General features: G+C 43.4%; 1 protein-coding gene across 1 annotated transcript in view; it reads left to right on the plus strand.

Annotated features, from left to right (window-relative positions):
- The window catches only part of LOC134412311 (uncharacterized), an 89,116-nt gene that overhangs the window by 23,547 nt on the left and 49,719 nt on the right, over nt 1-15,850 (plus strand). The window contains 3 exon segments of the mRNA XM_063146211.1: nt 3,325-4,552; nt 10,593-10,601; nt 14,239-15,521. Of these exon segments, the coding sequence (XP_063002281.1) occupies nt 3,325-4,552; nt 10,593-10,601; nt 14,239-15,521 (2,520 nt within the window).

Here is a 15,850-nt window from a genome sequence, read left to right on the forward strand (position 1 = left end):
CTGATTTGGTCAATGACAACAGCACCGCATCGTCCGCATAGAGCAAAATCGATAAGGGTCTCTTTGAAATACTAGGTGGTTGTGCTGTTTGCTCCGCTAGACATTCTACCAGGGAATTAATGTAAAAACTAAACAGAGTGGGAGCTAAAACACAGCCCTGTTTCACGCCCATCGTAGTAGTGATAGACCGGGACATAAGACCAGCCCTGTTACATCTCACCTGGAGAGCCTAGTGTGTTCATATAGGCTGCGAATGAGAATCTGAAGTCGCCGGTCAATGTTAGTACCCTCTAGCTTGTCCCACAGCCTGTCCCTGGATATCAGATCGAATGCGGATCTAAAATCAATAAAGGCAGTATAAAGTGCACCCCCCGGGGAAGCTGAATATTTTCCTCTTAGATGCTGGAGAATGTCCCTGATCTACCTTAGAGCACCCACCCCTAAACCCAGCCTGTTCATCCTTTATAATATTTTCCTGTTCCAGCCAATCACTCAACTTCTCCAGTAAATGGCTAGCATACAACTTGCTTGTAACACTTAGGGGGCTAATAGGTCTGTAATTCCCAGGGTCTGCTCTTCTCCCTTTTTTGTAAATTGGAATAATGGTAGCCAAGCCCCAATCGTCCGGAATTCGTGCTGATTGGTCGATGCTCGTAAAAAGGGCCGCCAGCACGGGTGCCCACCAGTCTAAAGTAGATTGAAATATTTCCGGTGGGAGGTTATCACTGCCCGGGGCTTTACCCACTTTAAGCCTGGTTATAAGGCACTTTATTTCCAGGACAGATACAGGTGGCCATTCTGGGGAGTTATTAATATGGATCTGCTTAATGCACGGCAGGGCTGGCGAGCTCCCACTAGATTATAAAAGTGCTGCTCTCAGATGTCAGGGGGGATATGGGACTCGATGTTTATAGGAGCGTTTGGATACCCCTCGCAACCAGCCTCCAGAAAGTGGTTGTATCCTTTTCCCTGGATGCTGATATTAAGTCACTCCATGCCTCCCTTTGTGCTGGGGACTTTTTTGCCTTTATTGGTTTTTTATATCCCCTTTTTAGCTCAAACCATTCATGACGAATTGTTGTCAAATTCTTTTCCCTATATTGTCTGTACTTTTCGACCCAGGATTTTTTCATAATTACACATTCCTTATCAAACCACCGCTTAGAAGTACACTGGGAGAAGGATTTTTTTGGTAGGGTCTTTTGCGTTAAAAGGTTCTGAAGGGTCACTATCAAACCCTGATAGGATTCATGCATGGAGTCCACAGAATTTGCTGTTACCAGTGCGTTACGATAGTTTAGACAGTTTTCAGAGTATAGTAATTCCTTCACCTCTTTCTCAAGCCTAGATGTCCGTCTAACACGGGAAACTCTTATTGCAAAGTCCCCGATTTGCATGAGGTTTTGTTCTGCATGGATTCTTTGGTTGCCATAGTTTAAAAATAGGACCAGGGTTAGGTGATCACTTTCTATACATCTTTCCACTACACACGTGGTCATTGCCCGAAATAGACCAGAGGAAACAATGAAATAGTCAATTGTAGAAGCTCCTAAGCGTGATAGAAAAGTAAATTCTCCATTACTGTCACCATTCGCCCTCCCATTAACAATACACAAATCTAGCCTATTTAGCAGAGGCATAACCCCGCGAAGTTGCATCCCTTGTCTTTAGAATGTCTAACTGGGAATTTTAAAATCTCTTTGTTTATAGGCGGGGGTATATGAAAATACGAATATATAGCCTCCTCACTTTGTCCCGTTCTAGCATTTAAATCACCTGCCATTATAATGGAGGCTTCCAGGTACAGAGCAAGACATATATTCTTCTAGTCTGCACCAGGTTTCCTTTACCAATTTCTTTTGGTGCTGAGGGGGGAGATACACATTTATAAGAAATAGACTTGCCCACTTAGATTTTACAATCAGGGCATTTGCAAGCCCAGGGAGAGGATCAAGAATGACGAACTTAGCTTCAATACTTAAATTAACCAAAAGTAAGAGACCCCTGTTTAGGCCGCCCCCCCCCCTTTCTGCTTAGTTCTGCATCTAGTAGATATGCTGCAAAGCCGTCCAACGCAATATCATCCGTGGCCCAGGTCTCCTGCAGTAAAATTATATCATGCTTTTTTATAAATTTTAAGAAGGAAGGATCTGCCACTTTTCCCTTCCAAGTGCAAAAACAAGGAAAACCCCGGGGGGGAGTAAAAAATAGCCAAAGGCAAGGGTGGAACCAAGTAATCTTCAAACTTAATAATTGCAGGAGTATTTATTAAAGTGCCAAAGTGCGAAGATGCCTACACGTTTCGAACGCAGTTGAAAGGACGCAGTTGCGTCCTTCTTCAGGGCATTTAGAGTATTCGTGATGTTATCTACAGAAAGCTGCCATGTCTTGCTTGTGTCAGGGACCCACAAGCAGGACATGGTGCAACAGCACCCTCCCGCCCATGTTCCCCAGCAACCAGTTTCAAAAGGCTTCCTCCCTCTGATCCTGGAGATTGGACTTAGCCTTCAAAACTGGTAGCCCTCGATAGCCTTCCCCTCCAGGAAATGCTCCAACACCCTCTTTGGGCCATCCCAGTCGGTGGCCATCACCACATCTTGTGCTGGTGAATTCCAGAGTTGGACTCTGTGCTGTGAGCCGAAGTCCTTCCTTTGAACTGTCCTGAATTTCACACCCATCAGCTCCTTGACAGGACCCCATTTGGGTTCTATTACTGTGGGAGAGGGAGAAAAATGTCTCCCTCTCCACATTCCCCACCTCATATCCTTGTAGACCGCCTTGCTCAGCTTGATTGTGAATTACTTTTCTTTAACCAGACCTCCATTATAAAATGAATGTTGCACTGCTGTCTGGCTTTCACGATGAATTTATTCGAGCGAAGGGTCAGAAGGAACGTCTCTCCCTCTCTCTCTCTTTCTGCCTTCCCCCAAAGGCCTGCCTGTTCCCACCTGGGACCTCCCCCCTCCCCACACTAGCCACACTCATCACCAGGGTCTTGCTCCTTCCGCAATGAGGCTTGAACACACCAGAATGCTCAGGGTTTCCCAGAGTTGCTGCATGATGTACAGACCAGGCCACTAGGTCCTAAAAGGCCACCTGTAAACATTAAAAAAATGAATTTGTGGGCCACACTAGTTTTCTGTTCTCTTGATTATCATCGGCTCCTCTGCTAATTGAAATAACCTTCTCTTGGGTTTCTTCTTTCAGCTGATGGGAGGCTGCATGAATGAATTCACACAGGCATGAAGCCCTATGAATGCTTAGAGTGCGGGAAGACTTTCAGTCGGAGCTCAGTTCTGTATCGCCATCACAGGATCCACACAGGCGAGAAGCCTTATAAATGCTTAGAGTGCGGGATGAGTTTTAGTCGGAGGTCAGGTCTTAACTCCCATCAAAGGATCCACACAGGGGGAAAGCCCTATGAATGTTTAGAGTGCGGGAAGACTTTTAGTCAGAGTTCAGGCCTTGACACCCATCGCAGGATCCACACAGGCGAGAAGCCTTATAAATGCTTTGAGTGTGGGAAGAGTTTCAGTGACAGGTCAACCCTTAACGCCCATCACAGGATCCACACAGGCGAGAAGCCCTATAAATGCTTAGAGTGTGGGAAGAGTTTCAGTCAGATTTCAGGCCTTGACACCCATCACAGGACCCACACAGGAGAGAAGCCTCATAAATGCTTAGAGTGTGGGAAGAGTTTCAGTGACAGGTCAACCCTTAACGCCCATCACAGGGTCCACACAGGCGACAAGCCTTATAAATGCTTAGTGTGCGGGAAGAGTTTCAGTCGGAGCTCACATCTGTATCGCCATCACAGGATCCACACAGGAGAGAAGCCTTATAAATGCTTAGAGTGTGGGAAGAGTTTTACTGATAGCAATAGCCTTAAAATACATCAAAGGAACCACACAGGAGAGAAGCCCTATAAATGCTTAGAGTGTGGGAAGGGTTTCAGTTCAAATTCAAGCCTTCACGCCCATCACAGGACCCACACAGGAGGGAAGCCTTATAAATGCTTCGAGTGCGGGAAGAATTTCAGTCACAGCTCACACCTTAACGCCCATCACAGGACACACACAGGCAAGAAGCCTTATAAATGCTTAGAGTGTGGGAAGAGTTTCACTGATAGCAATAGCCTTAAAATACATCACAGGATCCACACAGGAGAGAAGCCCTATAAATGCTTAGAGTGTGGGAAGAGTTTCAGTCTGAGCTCACGCCTTTACACCCATCACAGGACCCACACAGGAGAGAAGCCCTATAAATGCTTCGAGTGCGGGAAGAGTTTCAGTGAGAGCTCAAGCCTTAACGCCCATCACAGGATCCACACAGGCGAGAAGCCCTATAAATGCTTAGAGTGTGGGAAGAGTTTCAATCAGAGGTCAAGCCTTAACAACCATCACAGGACCCACACAGGAGGGAAGCCTTATAAATGCTTAGAGTGTGGGAAGAGTTTCAGTCACAGCTCCAGCCTTGACATCCATCACAGAATCCACACAGGAGAGAAGCGTTATAAATGCTTAGAGTGCGGGAAGAGTTTCAGTCTGAGCTCGCATCTGCATCGCCATTACAGTATCCACACAGGGAAGTAGCCTTTTAAATGCTTAGCATACTGTTAGATCTTCCAACGTTGCAAGTACCCAAAATCGCATTTTCTGGAATGAGGGAGGATTTTCAAACGGAGCACAGCCCTTCCTTTTCAAAGAATCAAGCGCAGAATGAAAGATCTTCTCTCCAGGACAGGTGCACACAGTCTTTGCCAGCGAAGCTCCCTTTCCATGTTACCTGCGGCTGCCTTTCTTCCAATACTGTGGTGGAACCAGCACCCCCAAAGGCCTCATTTCTTGGCCCAATCTCTCAAATAACTGAGAATATTGGGAGAAATACACCTGGAAGGGTAGCAAACTCACCCTGCTGATTACTGCAAGAAATACGTGAACATGCTGAGCCAGGAGGCCTTCTCTGGTGCTCCTGCCTGATTTGGAAAATGTGCTGTGATCAATTTGTTTCCAAGTTTGAGCAGAAGTGGACTGGGTTTCGTCCACACCGCCCACATTGAACGATAGAGTAAGAGCTGTCAAACGCACCCTCCCCGGGATAAGGATGTCTTGGCCACAGAGGTGCAGGCGCTAGGAACCTCAAGGCTGGAAGACTGCAATGCGCTCCATCTGGGGCTGCCCTTAAGGCTGCTTCGTATGCTGGAGCCAGTGCAGAAGGCAGCAGCTCGGCTATCGTCAGGACCTGACCCGTTTTATCTATTTTGGAGAAATATTGCAAACAAATACATAAATATTCATATTGTGACTATTCCTGTGACAATGCACATCAGCTCTGTTGTCTTCAACCATGTGTTGCATTTTAAATGTGTCTATTGCTGCTAGGTATTTTTTTTTATTTTGGTTGCAGTCTTCAGCTTTCTTTATTGCAGTTTTAAGCTTGTGCGTTTTATGTTGTTTTTATACTGTTGTTTTTATGCTTCTGAAGATTATTAAATTTTGAATACTTACTTAATTTTTGTAAACTGCCCAAAGAGCTTCAGCTATTTGTAATATCTAAATGTAATAAATAAATTAAATAAATAAATTTCAGAATGAAGCCGGAAATGGAATCAGAGCCCCACCAGAGGCAGAGCCACCAGCCTCTGCTCCCCAGGAATCTCAACACGAACAAGCTGGGTTTTAAAAACTTTATTTTATTTAGTTATAGTGCATTGTACAACAAGCTTATAGTTTATATCTTATTTTAATTTCATCAACCGTAGAATGTCCTTACAACACCGCTGATTTAATTAGATCCCTCCAGAGTGATGTTTGGGATGTCACAGGCTTCTAGGCCTCCATCCCTTTGTTCATAAATCTTCCCTCCCCATCCCCTTTTCCTTGTGTGTCGCGTCTTTTTTAGAATGTAAGCCTGACGGCCCGGACTGTCTTCCTTACTGATCAATTGTAAGCCGCTCCTAGAGCCTTTTTGGCTGAGGGGCGGGATAAAAATACTCTAAATAAGGCAGGGAAACCAGATTTCCATGGTGTGCTTGTGTCTGGCCACCCCTCTCAGAATTCTGGGAGTCTCTCTGGAAGTGCAGTTTCCCAGATATTGGAGAACCACCCCCGTTTCCCAATGTCATACTATTTCTAGGCGCGCTGCTAGCAATAAAAACAGGATTACTTCACAGTGTGGCAAATTGCCTCTGACATTATCCATTTGCCATAACAGGACTAAGAGGGGTTCTGGCACAATGACGCAACTCTCAACATCTGTAATCACCCCAAATTTAGAATTTCTGTAAACCTCCCAGAGAGCCCTGGCTATGGGAGCGGTATATAAGTGAAATAAATAAATAAATAAATGCTCCAAACCAGAAGTGTTGAATCTGGGGACAGTCCCAGCACATATGGATCCACGTCCCAACATTCCCACATCCCCTCCAGCAAAGGGACAAAAGGGAAGGGTCCCGCCTGGATACGGGAAAGCAGACAGGACTTCCATGCCTGGAGCAAATTAAATCTATCCCGGCTGGGCAGAATTGCCATGCTGACAATGTTGATTCCACCCCGGTTCCTCTTTGAGACTCTCCCTGTCCAGGTTTCAGACGAATTGCTTAAGAAGTGGCAAAAACTACTTTTGCCCACAGAGAGAGAAAAGCTAGGTTTCAAAAGCTAGCTCTTGACAGGAATACCCAAAATGGTACAAACAGTTCCATTGTTAAGGGGAACGATTTTCCTTCCTCTGAGGCCATCAAACCTGGCACACATAACCAACCCAAGCTACCTTTTCAGTTTGGAAGCAATGGGTGACAAAGCTTGCCCCATTTCCCCCTCCTCCCATTCCTGGACCACCCAACATTTTGTGAATGGTACAAATGTGGACAATACAGGGAATGGGAAGCCAGAGGACTTTACAGATTAGGGGATCTTGTTGGCAAAGGACTCCCCATGTCACCTGCAAAACTGAATGATCTGTTAGTTGGAACACCAGCTGGTTGGATGCAGAAACCCCACATTAAAGTATTTGCTCACAAGGTGGCCCAAAACATGGCATTAACCAGGACATTAACACATTTTGAATCTTTGTGTCTCCAAACAACAGAAAAAAATGAAGGAGTTGTTATCTATCAGTCTGGGAAACTGATCTGCCATGCCAAATTTGAAAAAGCTGGGTTTTGTTCCCTTTCGCTGCCCTCAGTATATGCTGAAATCTACTCGTGTGGGGCTTCATCAGAATAAAACATGCAAAGACAGAGCTTGAACAAGTATGCATTTAGTAAGCATTAAATTATACAAATGCGTCACAACTCTCCAATACAAATGAATACAACAATGAGTCCTTCTAAGTCCAAATGATCTACCAATGGGGGATTGTCCTGGGTATTAAAGGTAAGAAATCTACAAAAGAAGCTACTGAAATATAGCTTGTTTTGTAGATTTCTTACCTTTAATTCCCAGGGCAATCCCCGGTTTAATCGCAAGACTTGTTCCAGGTAGTAGCCCAATAATAATAATAATAATAATAATAATAATAATAATAATAATAATAATAATAATATAACTGAAAGATGCAAAACTGATTCCCTATTTCAAATTCTCCTGTGCACAAATATCAGTTCGGTCAGTCTTGTCAAAGGGAGAAGAGGCCGTAATGTCACATCCACCTTTGACATTCAGCTTCCTGGCAGAACAAGCTGAGACTTTATTTTGGAGGAGGAGGAGGGGGGTCTGTTCTTCCTCTCCCTGCGGCTGCTTGAGCTGAAACAGGAGACCGAGAAGACCTTGGGGAACACTCAGCAGAGGGACCGATCAAGCGCTGGGATGAGGAGGAGCCCTTGGGGAAGGGGGGATGCGAGGAACTGTTGCATTGCGAGCATCCTAAGACGCCAGAGACAGCTTCTGAAATGCTACTTTCTTCTCAGCCCACGCTAAAACTGAGACTCCAGCAAACACTGGCTCCCATCTTCCAGATTCCACTCTCCACTTCCTCTCCCTCCCAGCTCCCCTCCATGCCTCTACTACAACTCCCAGCATGCAATTCACCTACCACAATGCCACAAGACGCCAGGCAGGAGCAAGCCAGGGGAAGCGCAGGGCCAGGCAGCCTCCTCCGCAGGGGAAGCGCTCCGCTCTGGAGTCGCCCAGGGTGGGACCCAGAGGACTCCCAGCATCAGAACTGGTCCAGTCCACAAGAGCGGCGGAGAGGCGTCACCTCCGCCAGCAAAGGGCACCCTCTCCGTAGCCCCCCACCGGCCCAGGGGCTTGGGCTTGGGCTGCTCACCCCCCATCCCACATGGTGCCTGGAGGTGAGTATGAATGACTACGGCTGCTGTGCTTAAATGTGCCTCCCTTTGTTTCGGGTTGCTTCCATTCCCTGGGTTGCTGAATGAGCTCCTTGTAACGCTGCATGCAGGTGGTGATTTCGAAAACTATGCAACCTCTCCAACATCAGAAACTGAATATTCAAAATGAGTTTTAAATACGCAGGGCCTCTTGCACACTATTTGAATCTAAAAGCTATACTGAAGCATTACTAAATTCCTCTGGGCATGTGAAGAGCAGAAACAGAAGTCAGAGAACTTCTAAGACTTGGAAATAATTTCAAGTTCCAACTGCAGAAAATAAGTCCAAGTCCCAGATCCAAACAGATAAACATTTAATCCCAGCCGACAAGGATCACCGCAGATGTGATTGTAAAGTAGAATTTATTTATTGTAAAAATTGCAAAACAATTTGGCATGCTGGTTATATCCTGTTTACACTTCCCTGTGCCTGTTTGCATTCTCTTTCCCTCCTTATTGTTTACTACAACTTTATTAGATTGTAAGCCTATGCGGCAGGGTCTTGCTATTTACTGTGTATAATCTGTACAGCACCATGTACATTGATGGTGCTATATAAATAAATAAATAATAATAATAATAATAATAATAATCCTATACAATCTGTCTCTGGTTAGAAGTAAGTAAAGTAAGTAAGTAAAGAAGGTTTATTTGTGTAGCCGAAGCCATTACAAACATATATATAATCAAATAAAACAGAAAAATCAAATATATTACAAATATATAAGATTACATTACAAGACTAAAATCGTCCAAAAGCATTGTTCAGTAGACTCCATTCAGTTGCAACTTAAAACCTGATCATCATCATTAGAAAACTTCCTCCTTAAAATTGATGCTTTAAAAGCAAAACAGGCTACTTTTCCAGAAATGGATGGAGTGGTATCCCCCAATAAAAATTTAATCAAGTAAGAATGAGACCTATTAGGTATAAGACCTAGGTCTTTAAACAAAGCTATTCTTACATCTTCATAAATTGGGCAGACAGGCAGGTAGTGAGTTAAATCTTCAACTATATTAGATCCACATGGGCAAACTCTTTCCTCCAAGGGGGAATCCGTTGGTAGCGTCCCTGAATCACTGCTGAGTTCATTGACTGGCACCGAAGAGCTGTAAATGCATATCTCCACTTAGAATTAGTTCTACTATTTAAATATTGAGGGTAAGGCGTATGAATAGGCAATTTAGCATACCAGGGGGCAAGTTTTGACAAGCAGGCAGAAGTGCGATCAGCGTGGAAATCATATTTTTGGATATGAGACTTCAAGTAATGTGCTGCTCTCTCAAAACTTAGAGCACCTAAAGAATCCAGTGAAAACCATACAAATCAATAAGATGCAGAATTTCCTGATTCCAAGGCAGATTTATCTTACAGTTGTATCTTGACATTTCTAAACATTTAGCCAAACATTTCTAAACATTTCTAAACATTTCTAAACATTTGACATTTAGCCAAAACTCAAGCTGAGCCTATTCCTTTTCTCAATTTCAATCAGTATTTAATGGTATGTATATAAACTATAGCCTTCACTGAACGAAGGCCGGCTTCCAGCCGAAGGATAGAAGTTTCAAATCCTTTGGGTAAACCTAAAATCGCTCGTAGGTAATTGTTTTGGGCTATTTCTAAGTCTATTTTCAGAGAAGACCCCCCAAAGTTCGGCACCATAACACATCTGGGCAACAACTTTAGCCTCGTAAATTTTTAGAACAGGAGGGATCTGTTTGCCACCACTGCCCCAATAGAATCTTATTAAGGAATTAACAGTATTGATGGATTTTTTTTTAGTATTATCAAAATGATTTTTCCACGAGCCAGTTGAGGAGAAATTGACACCTAAATATTTAAAGGACTTCACTTGTTCTATAGGATGTCCATCAATCTGCCATACATGTTTTTTATATCTATTGGCAAATACTAATATTTTTGTCTTTTCGTAGTTGATTTTTAGTTTATCTTGTACAGCCAGTTGGTTAACGGCTTTCAATAATCTCCTCAAACTTTGTTGCATTTATGACAGTAAAAGGGTATCGTCGGCATACATGAGTACTGTTATTTTCCTAGTGCCCAATTTAGGAGGCACATAATTATCGTTGTTGCTTAAATCGGTTATTAGTGAGTTTACATAAATATTAAACAGTGCTGGGGTTAGCAAACAGCCTTGGCGAACACCTCAACTGGTTGTTATCATATCTGATCACGATCCAGAGCGGTTCAACCTAACCTGGATCTTCGTATCAGAGTGAAGCTCTCGCGTATTAGCATCAGCAGTCTTTTGTCTATAGATGTTTTACTCAATTTATCCCAGAGACGATCCCTGTCAATGGAGTCAAAAGCTGCTGAGAAATCAATAAATGCCGCATATAAACGTCTTCGTTTCAATTTGACATACTTGTACCTCAAGTTGAGACAAAACAAAGCAGTGATCTACAGTTGAACGATTGTATCGGAAACCCGCCTGTTCTTCTGCTAACATCTCACTGGACTCAAGCCAATGATTTAGTTTTTGGGATAGATACTTAGTATAAATTTTTGACGCTATATCTAACAGGCTGATAGGGCGAAAATTAGTTGGTTTGCTAGGTCCACCTTTTTTAAATATAGGAACTACTATGCTGATATTCCATTGAGGAGGAAAGTAACCGCTATAGTTGATTGATGTAAATAAGACTGAGAGGATAGAGGCCCACCAGTTTGGTGCCGCTTTATAGACTTCACCCACAATTCCATCGGCACCAGGAGCCTTCCCATTCTTTAGAGTGGCAATTATTTCACAGATCTCACTAGGGGAGACAGGCTCCCATGCTGGCAAATCCTCTCCCGACTTGGGAGCAAGTCTATTAATCTTTGTTGAAGTCTCCAAGAAATTATTATTAGAGGGTTCATGAAATAAATCTTGAAAATGGTCTTCCCATACCTGTGAGGGAATTTTTGGTTCAGACAATAATTGCCCATTTGACCTCGATTGATTAATAAGATCCAAACTGAAAATTCCAACAAGCTGAAAATTAGCTATATTTCCTCCTCTAACTAAGTTCACAGTCCACTCCTGAGCCATCCCACCTGCTACATTTCCCCCAAGTTTGAAAAATGGGGTGTTTATTTCAATCTTGGCTCTATCTGATCTGGCAACTTCAGTTTGTTGGAATTCAGTATCAGCATTTTCACACATATTCCTGTAGTTTAAATTGGGATTATCTAAAGCAGTGGTTCTCAACCTTCCTAATGCCGCGACCCTTTAATACAGTTCCTCATGTTGTGGTGACCCCCAACCATAAAATTATTTTCATTGCTACTTCATAACTGTAATTTTGCTACTGTTAGGAATCGTAATGTAAACATCTGATATGCAGGATGTATTTTCATTGTTACAAATAGAACATAATGAAAGCATAGTGATTAATCACAAAAACAATATGTAATTATATATTGTGAAATATTTATTTCTAATTACAAATAAATGAAATATGTGTTTTCCGATGGTCTTAGGCGCCCCCTGTGAAAGGGTTGTTTGACCCCCAAAGGGGTCGCGACCCACAGGTAGAGAACCGCTGATCTAAAGTTACCTGATTTCTTTCCCAACTATCTGTATCTACATCCAGCTCTTTCAAATTTACCTGCCAATCTTCACCCTAGTTTGGAGGTTTGGTTCTGGCAATTTGACCAAATTAATGAGATCATCTCCACTCACTATTTCACTAGTGGGAGCTGTGTTGGACTAACACATCCCACCTTTGCAAAGACCTAGCAGGGATAGGGGATGTGTCAGGTTTTTAAAATATCTAGCTACTGTTATGCCCAGAGACAATATTTCCAGTCTCTTATCATATATCTTTTTAGCTATTATACTATCCTTGAAGGTCACCACGGCACGCGCGTGGGTGTAGTTATAAAACAAATATTCCACCTTCAGAATTTTAGTTGGAGTAAGCAAATCAATAGAAATGGCTTTTAAGATTTTAATTAGATGCAATGTGCGATCATTCTGCGGGAGCGTACCTCTTGGTTTTGGATAGCCACAAAACACTAAGGTGTGAGCAAATAATCTTAGCTCCCAGTTCACATTGGGCTTTGGCTGTATAAATTGTTGAGGTGGCTGGTTTCTCTTCCTGTTGGTGCGCATTAAGGCATCAGCCCATGGATCTTGTCCGACTTTGACTTTAGTGTTTTCTGCAGAGGTGACATTATGGTGTGTAACAATGGCAGCCTTATGGCTTCTTACCTCTGAGGTCTTTCTCTCAGAACTGGATGATTTTTTTATTACATCTAAGGTTAGAAGAAAAGAGAATGAAATGCAAATACAAGATTGTTGCCAAAGCAGGTATTACAAACTTAGCTAATAAGCTTCTAGCCGTGTGATGACTCTTCCTTATCCGCTTCTGTTTGTTACTTGTGGTTCAAAGCTAAACTAAAACACTTTGGACTATTCTAAAACACAGCAGTTAACCCTCCCTGTTCTTCCTCTTGCACACTATTTGAATATGAAAGCTATTCTGAAGGATTACTAAATTCCTCTGGGCATGTGAAGAGCAAAAGCAGAAGTCAGAGAACTTCTAAGACTTGGAAATAATTTCAACTTCCAGCTGCAGAAAATAAGTCCAAGTCCCAGAATCTAAACTTTCAGGGAAATATTCTAAATCCCAAAGTCTATTGGCATAAAGAAATTCATAATTACTCAACTGCATCACTCCAAATGTCCGAGGTGAAGCTGAAAAGCAAATAACCAAATTCCAAAAAATAAAATCTTCCGTGGATATCCCACCCCTAAACCCAGCCTGTTCATCCTTTATAATATTTTCCTGTTCCAGCCAATCACTCAACTTCTCCAGTAAATGGCTAGCATACAACTTGCTTGTAACACTTAGGGGGCTAATAGGTCTGTAATTCCCAGGGTCTGCTCTTCTCCCTTTTTTGTAAATTGGAATAATGGTAATCAAGCCCCAATTATCCGGAATTCATGCTGATTGGTCGATGCTCGTAAAAAGGGCCGCCAGCGCAGGTGCCCACCAGTCTAAAGTAGATTGAAATATTTCCGTTGGGAGGTTATCACTGCCCGGGGCTTTACCCACTTTAACCCTCTTCCAGAACACTTGAGAACTACAAACTCAATCACAGCTTTTAAAACTCAGCTAAAAACTTTTCTTTTCCCTATAGCCTTCAAATATTGAGTTTGTTCTGACTCTATACTGTTAGCTTCACCCTACCCGGTGCCTGTTTACACTTCCCTGTGCCTGTTTGCATTCTCTCTCCCTCCTTATTGTTTACTACAACTTTATTAGATTGTAAGCCTATTCGGCAGGGTCTTGCTATTTACTGTGTATAATCTGTACAGCACCATGTACATTGATGGTGCTATATAAATAATAATAATAATAATAATAATAATAATAATAATAATATTACTGTGGGAGAGGGAGGAAAATGTCTTCCTCTGCACATTCTCCACCCCGTATCCTTGTAGACCGCCTTGCTCAGCTTGGTTGTGAATTACTTTTCTTTAACCAGACCTCCATTAAAAAATGAATGTTGCACTGCTGTCTGGCTTTCACAATGAGTTTATTCGAGCGAAGGGTCAGAAGGAACGTCTCTCTCTCTCTCTCTCTCTTTCTGTCTTCTCCCAAAGGCATCCCTGTTCCCAGCCGGGATCTCTCCCCTCCCCACACCAGCCACACTCATCACCAGGGCTTTGTTCTTGCTCCTTCCACAATGAGGCTTGAACACTCCAGAATGCTCAGGGTTACCCAGAGTTGCTGCATGATGTGCAGACCAGGCCACTATGTCCTAAAAGTCCAACTCTAAACATTAAAAAAATGAATTTCTGGGCCACAATAGTTTTCAGTTTTCTTGATTATCATTGGTTCCTCTGATAATTGAAATAACCAACTCTTGGGTTTCTTCTTTCAGCTGATGGGAGGCTGCATGAAAGAATTCACACAGGCATGAAGCCTTATAAATGCTTAGAGTGCGGGAAGAGTTTCAGTTGGAGTTCAAGACTTGATGGCCATCTCAGGATCCACACAGGCGAAAAGCCCTATGAATGTTTAGAGTGCGGGAAGAGTTTCAGTCAGAGTTCAGGCCTTGACACCCATCGCAGGATCCACACAGGAGAGAAGCCTTATAAATGCTTAGAGTGCGGGAAGAGTTTCAGTCAGAGTTCAGGCCTTGACACCCATCACAGGATCCACACAGGAGAGAAGCCTTATAAATGCTTAGAGTGCGGGAAGAGTTTCCGTCAGAGTTCAGGCCTTGACACCCATCGCAGGATCCACACAGGAGAGAAGCCTTATAAATGCTTAGAGTGCGGGAAGAGTTTCAGTCAGAGTTCAGGCCTTGACATCCATCAAAGGATTCACACAGGGAAGAAGCTCTATAAATGCATAGAGTGCGGGAAGAGTTTCAGTCACAGCTCAACCCTTAACACCCATCACAGGACCCACACAAGAGAGAAGCCTTATAAATGCTTGGAGTGCGGGAAGTCTTTCAGTACGAGCTCATCACTTAACTCCCATCACAGGATCCACACAGGCGAGAAGCCTTATAAATGCTTAGAGTGTGGGAAGAGTTTCCGTAAGAGTTCATGCCTTGACATCCATCACAGGATCCACACAGGAGAGAAGCCTTATAAATGCTTAGAGTGTGGGAAGAGTTTCAGAACCAGCTCAGCCCTTAACATCCATCACAGGAGCCACACAGGAGAGAAGGCTTATGAATGCTTAGAGTGTGGGAAGAGTTTCACTGATAGCAATAGCCTTAAAATACATCACAGGATCCACACAGGCGAGAAGCCTTATAAATGCTTAGAGTGCGGGAAGAGTTTCAGCAGCAGCTCAGCCCTTAACACCCATCACAGGAGCCACACAGGAGAGAAGCCCTATAAATGCTTAGAGTGCGGGAAGAGTTTCAGCAACAGATCAGCCCTTAACACCCATCACAGGAGCCACACAGGAGAGAAGCCTTATGAATGCTTACAGTGTGGGAAGAGTTTCAGCACCAGCTCAGCCCTTAACACCCATCACAGGAGCCACACAGGAGAGAAGCCTTTTGAATGCTTAGAGTGTGGGAAGAGTTTCAGCAACAGCTCAGCCCTTAACACCCATCACAGGATCCACACAGGCGAAAAGCCTTATAAATGCTTAGAGTGCGGGAAGAATTTCAGTCAGAGTTCAGGCCTTGACATCCATCACAGGATCCACACTGGTGAGAAGCCTTATAAATGCTTAGAGTGTGGGAAGAATTTCAGCAACAGCTCAGCCCTTAACACCCATCACAGGACTCACACAGGAGAGAAGCCTTATGAATGCTTAGAGTGTGGGAAGAGTTTCACTGATAGCAATAGCCTTAAAACACATCACAGGACCCACACTGGTGAGAAGCCTTATAAATGTTTAGAGTGCGGGAAGAGTTTCAGTCAGAGTTCAGCCCTTAAGATCCATCACAGGAGCCACACAGGAGAGAAGGCTTATGAATGCTTAGAGTGTGGGAAGAGTTTCACTGATAGCAATAGCCTTAAAACACATCACAGGATC

Source organism: Elgaria multicarinata, chromosome 21, assembly GCF_023053635.1.
Source record: "Elgaria multicarinata webbii isolate HBS135686 ecotype San Diego chromosome 21, rElgMul1.1.pri, whole genome shotgun sequence".
In the NCBI taxonomy this organism is placed as follows: domain Eukaryota; kingdom Metazoa; phylum Chordata; class Lepidosauria; order Squamata; family Anguidae; genus Elgaria; species Elgaria multicarinata.